Source organism: Lactuca serriola, chromosome 8 (genome assembly GCF_051521515.1).
Source record: "Lactuca serriola cultivar US96UC23 chromosome 8, Lser_US96UC23_V15, whole genome shotgun sequence".
In the NCBI taxonomy this organism is placed as follows: domain Eukaryota; kingdom Viridiplantae; phylum Streptophyta; class Magnoliopsida; order Asterales; family Asteraceae; genus Lactuca; species Lactuca serriola.
In genome coordinates, this window is record NC_136415.1 from 25063214 (window position 1) to 25069306 (window position 6093).

At 32.4% G+C, this 6093-nt stretch overlaps 1 protein-coding gene across 1 annotated transcript; it reads right to left on the reverse strand.

Moving 5' to 3' along the window:
- Positions 1-2703: 2703 nt before the first annotated feature.
- LOC145068892 (uncharacterized) lies at positions 2704-5863 on the reverse strand. The gene is made up of 5 exons (XM_079015859.1): positions 5677-5863; positions 3797-3928; positions 3628-3714; positions 3293-3499; positions 2704-2987 (listed from the first exon to the last, which is right to left on the reverse strand). The coding sequence occupies exons 3-5, from the start codon at positions 3703-3705 to the stop codon at positions 2844-2846; spliced, it is 429 nt and encodes a 142-aa protein (XP_078871985.1). The 5' UTR covers positions 3706-3714; positions 3797-3928; positions 5677-5863; the 3' UTR covers positions 2704-2843.
- Positions 5864-6093: the final 230 nt, after the last annotated feature.

The window sequence follows — 6093 nt, forward strand, 5'->3', positions numbered from 1 at the left end:
TTGACACAATATAAATATTATTAATTTTAATAAATTCTCATCAACATACCGTACCTGTATTGGTATTTGATTGATTTGGATCTCCTTACATGGAAGTGAGCATATATGATTCAGCTCAATGGTGTGGTTTCTTTAAAAAATATGCGGGTGACGGTAGTTTCAAATCGTTGGGAGATAGTATATTAAGTGAACTAGACCACATATCATATTGGGCCCATTTTCCAAATAGACAGAAACGTACTGAGGTGGACTTCGTTAAAGCTAAACATGTGATGCAACAGGAAAAAGTAGAAGAATGAGAAAGAGGAGATTGTGGAGTTTTTGTGTGCATGTTCATGGAAATGCTTGCATCGGATGTACCAGTGGAGACAAGTCAGTCACCTAGAGATACGAGATTTAGTTACCGTAATAGGATGGCATAATTATTTTGAATAATAGACTTTGAATGTGTTATTTGGAATAGTAGACTTGGATTGTATTATGATTATTGTTTTAAGAATATTTTTTTTTATGTTTTGATTATATTATTTGGAATAGTAAACTAGTCGTCCCTAATTACCAATTATCATTGGGATTTTACAAAAAATACAAAATGCAACATATTACCACTTTAGGCTGACTTTACAAAAGATACAAAAAACCTTTACATCCAATACATTCAGCTACACCAATTAAAACAAAACAAACATGAGATACCTAACAACTAGAACAACTACCAACAACTTGTACATACATATGCTCTTCTTGGAATCACACATCCCCTTCTCCATGCTTGCCACTAGACTCTTCTCCTTACTCAGGAGAAACTCCAACTCACCATTCTTAGTCCTCAAGTTTTTTATGACACCAAGATCCTCTTTGGAATCCAACTGTTGCTTCATGGAATAGATGAGGTTTTTGTAGTAACCATCTTCTAGTGCAACATTTTTCCATTCAAACTAATCACATTTCCTCAGTCTTGTCTGTATCAAACCCACATGAATAAAACATCAAAACACAATCACTAATCACCCAAGATGTATCTTAAACAATCGCGATCGTACATGTATTTTTAGAAACGAAATCACGACAACAACCTAAGATAATCAAAATTACTTTTAGGGTTTTTTTCGTAATATAATGGGTTTTTGACAGTAAAGCCCTAAAAAATCTTTCATTAACAAATCAAACTAGATCGAAGCTTACCAAGCAGTTGTTACAGTTCCAAAAACATCTGTCGGGGTTAGTGAGCTTCCAACATGTCCGTTCCTTAGCTGGAACATCGCAGTCACAGTTGTTAACATCATCTTTAACAAATTAACACACGAGCAACTTGAAGACGATTTCTTGCATTGGACGAGGTCGTAGACATTGTGTTGAAGAATCGAACAAGTTGATTATATAAAGGAGGGTGCTTGATTCGACTTTTCACGAAGGGGTAAGAAAGAAATGAATGAGGTCCAAATCGGGGTTTTAATTAATAGCATAATTGGGAATATAACACGTCAGGTGCCACATTGGAAGTCCAGGTAAGGGGTTTTTGACACATCGCTTAGCCACGTAAGAACTGTTTTCTGCAAATCATTGTACACCTCTGCGGATCGGTGTACACATCTACAGATCGGTATACACCTCTAAGGATCAGTGTATATATTTGTGGATCAGTGTACACCTCTGTGGATCTGTGTACATCTCTAATGATCAGTGTACACCTCTGCATATCAGTTATAGAAGTTATAGACGTATTTAAGTGATTTTTTGTGAGTTTCAATTACCAGTAGAAGTTGTTTTTCGTTGTGTTTGTGGAGAGTGATTTGTAAAATGAATTGAAGTTTTTAAATTTCGTTTACACTTCAGATTTATTTGTTGAAATGAATTTTGAATTATTTTAATTGTTTTAACGGGAATTGATTAATTTGTATTGCAAGAACTATTAGTAAGCAACTAATCATCTTCTATCGATAAAAAGGGTTCAAAACAATCATCTCATATCTAATTTGCATCAAGACGATTACATATAGAATTTGACAAACCTTTAAGAGCATATAATGGAACAAAACTAAGTATTAATAATAAAAGGAGATGTAAAGAAGATATTTCTCTCCGTTTTGGGATTGAATAAACTTGAAAATTTGATTATGTGCATTGCATGTACTCATCATTTGCTGTTTATTCTTTTCACTACTAGAAAACTAGGGTAATAGCTACGGCACAATCCGTAGCTATTCGGTAGGTATAAGGCGATACCTACGGATTTGCTACGGAAAATGCCATGTAGCATAAATGCCCGTGGGAAATTTTTACCTACGGAATTGCTACGGACTAGCTACTGAATACCTACGGATATTTCCGTAGGTATAATACCTACATAATAGCTACGGCCGGTAATTGCTACGGAATACCTACGGATTACCAACGGGTGTATGTTCCTACGGAATAGCATGGCTACGGATTTCCTACGGATTACCTATGCAAGTATTTTCCTATAGAATAGCTACGGAACTGTTTAGTTACTGATTTCCTACGGATTAACGACAAAACTCAAGTTTGACTAAAATTGACTTTCTTCCTACGGAATACCTACGGACCTATTTAGCGACGGATTTCCGTAGCTAGTCCGTAGCTAATTTCATTTTATCAAAAAAAATAAATTTTAAAAATTTAAAAATTTCCAATTTTTGTCAAATACCATATCAATTCAATTTGTCCAAATACACCAAAAAATGTCCCTAATACCAACTTTGACACATTCAATTCCATTGTCTTAAATACCATACAAATGTCTCAAGTACCATACAAATTAGGCATAACAAAACAAGCAAACAATACAAGTGTTTACAAATTCAATTGTTCCAAAATACTTATCAATTGTCCTCGGGTGGATTATCGGGGGGACCACGGGGTTGATTTCCAGACATATTTATCATCCTCATTACCATCTCCATTTGTTCTTTCATTTGTTGTTGTTGTTGTTCCATGACAGAAACTTGTGCACGCAACCTATCAACCTAAAAAATGGTGACACAATTCAATACTTAAACAATAATAGCAATTTATTTTAGTTTATTGTAACAATGCATTTTAGTTTATAATTATAGCAATACATTTAACTTTTAAACCATAATAGCAACATATATTTATTTTTATCAATTTAATCAATATCATCAACAAACTACATAACCTTTAACCATAATAGCAACATACTTTTGTTTATTATCAATTTAATCAATATTCTCACCAAACTACCTAGCTTTTAACCATATTAGCAACATATTTTTGTTTATTATCAATTTAATTAGTATTATCAACATACCTCTTGTTGTGTGCTATCCGACTGGGTGGATTGGGAAGATGGAGTCCCTAAAACCAAAAAATGTATATCTGATGCTCCTATCCCATAGATAGCACCCTTCTTCTTTCCTTTTCTTCTAAGTTGGCTTTCCTCCCATACATCTACATCATCCTTACGATTTGAATGATCTTCACCAAATTTGTTGACCAACCCATGCAGATACCCCTCCTACAAATTACAAAAAACATGATTGTCATATACAAAAATGAGACAATCAATATACATAAATGATAAAGATAAGTTACTAGTGCTTCTTTGGCCGTCTGCGAGCAATATTCAATATTTTCATGATTTACCTCAAAATAATTTTTCTTTGACTCGGCGGTGCCATGCGTCTGCACGAAAACATCATATTGTGTGGGTGGTTTACCCATCAATTTTTCCTACATAAAAGTCAACGTACAATTAATGTAGTTAGTGTTATAACATAATAAGAATAATAAAATTTATTATTGTGATACTTACTAATTTCCTACGGTGCTGGTCAAATCCTATACTACCCGCAGTGTGTCTTGCTGTTGACCCACTAGAATCTGCGGTGTTGCGGTTCTGCTGAGCGATTTTTGAATTCTTTTGCCACTTCTCTGTGGACCAATGCTGTGAAAAGAATATATATATATATATATATATATATATATATATATATATATATATATATATATAGAAATAAAAAACTTAACAAAAAAATAATAATGTATCATATCCGTTACATCACACAAACGTTGTCACACAGTCTCCGGTACGCGTTCGGGGCGGTAGTTATGCATCCCATCATAGTAGCTACAAAACTTTGGGGGGAGGGGTTTCCCATCATTTCGTGCCATGTCGGCAGATTGTTTCCTGATACCTTTCATCCTATCTCTGTATCTATCCTTGAGGACACACTTGAATGCATCAAATATGTTCTCATTCTCTTGTGAATGCCACCTGTACATTGTCTGTAAAAGATAACAAGTAAATTTAAAAATACAAACTAAAAACAAATGAGTATAAGATACAATAACAAGTATTTAATATATTACCCCAAAACGCGAAAACATCTGTAGAAGAGCCTCATTTGGAATATCACTGAATCGGGCCCACGGATGATCTAAATTCTCCCAAAAGAGATGAATACACGCGCTGTGGATTTTTTGATCCCCAAACCTACAATATTGAAAAAACTATATAAGTATAATTATAACACCAAATTTAACAAATTTAACAAATTAACTTAACATTTTTCATATAACATATATATATCATATTTAACAAATCTAAAACCTCAAATCCAACCTATATTTCATATTTAACAAATCTATAACCACACATTCAACGAGTTTTTGACCAAAATAAGGTTATTGAAAAAAATATTTACCAATTTAGTATAGGTTGAAAAATATTTACCAATCTAGTGTTTTCTTTTTTTATCTATATTTTTCAATTTTTTTCAGTTTTTTTTTATTTTAAATATCTATTTATTTACTTTCATTTCGGTTTTTTATAGTCTTTTATTTTGAAGTATTATATCAACTATTGAATATCGCATTTTTATATAAAAATAAATTAAAGTATTTGTGACATATAATTTAAAGCTATATGTAAGTAACAAATTAGATCGAATACACCATAGAAAAAAAGAATAACTATTTAGAATTACATGTCAAACATTTTTTTTTATTTTAAAAAGATTAAACTACAAGAATGATCCTTTTTCTTGACATAAATTACAAGTTTGGTCCAGGTGTCAATAATTAGATGAGATACACCACCTAAGAAAATATGAGTTAAAGTTTAACATACTAACAAAAGAAATATCAATCATCCCCTAACACTTTACATGCAAATATGCACTGAACTACGGATTGAAAAAAAATAACAATTACATAAATAACCATAAAATTACTACTAATTGAAAGAAATATCGCAATTATAAGATTCAAATTACAAAATAATTTCTAACATAGTAACAAAACTTTAAGAACTGTTTGTAAACACAATCATCACATGACTTTGAAAATATTCAAGTAATAACACAATCAAGTAAGTTTTATCACTTAAAACCACGCAATTATTTTCACAAAAAAAAAAAAAACCTAATTGAACAGAATTATCAAATAAACCCATATATTTGTGTTAAGCAGTTATATTCAAAATTATTTGTATAATTTATATAAATTTTGTCAAAACATTTATCTTAAACACCAAAATCAACCTAAAACATCACATTCAACAAAAAAATCAACCTAAAACTTCATATTCAACAAAAAAAATCAACCTTACTAGCTCACATTCAACAAAATTACACCTAAAACAAAGTAATTTTTAAAAAGAAACAAAAAAGAAAAAAAAAAACTATTGTTCACCTTTGGCTCGGTGACGGGAAAACGCAGCAGGAAGAAGCACCGGCGGTGACGGGAAAAGTGCAGGAGGAAGGGGCGTCGACCACCAGAGAGAGAGAGAGAGGGAGCTGCGATGCTGTAGCGTGTTTTTTTTTTTTTTTTTGTTCTTGTAAGGCGATGCGAGAAGGGGGAAGACAGAAAAGGGGGAGAAAAGGGGAATATAAATTATAGACATCGGCCAAAAAAAAAAAAAAAAAAAAATTGATGTTGCAGCAGGAATCGAACCCCAGTCTCACAAGTATCAAACCAATAGTCTTACCAAGCGGTCGGGTATGCCACTTCCTTAAATGTTTAGACTCCAATTGCTTTTATTTTATTTCTGGAAAAATAAAGAAAAAAAGGGGTGGGGTAAGAATCGAACTCGAGTCTCCTACATAACTA

Bases quoted from the DNA above. Each gene is read 5' to 3' on its own strand.
- LOC145068892 (XM_079015859.1), bottom strand. From the start codon at position 3,705: ATGGGTAAACCACCCACACAATATGATGTTTTCGTGCAGACGCATGGC. The intron at 3,500-3,627 runs GTAAATCATGAA...TGTAATTTGTAG, and splicing joins CAAAGAAAAATTATTTTGAG to GAGGGGTATCTGCATGGGTT. The intron at 2,988-3,292 runs GTATGTTGATAA...ACCATTTTTTAG, and splicing joins CGGATAGCACACAACAAGAG to GTTGATAGGTTGCGTGCACA.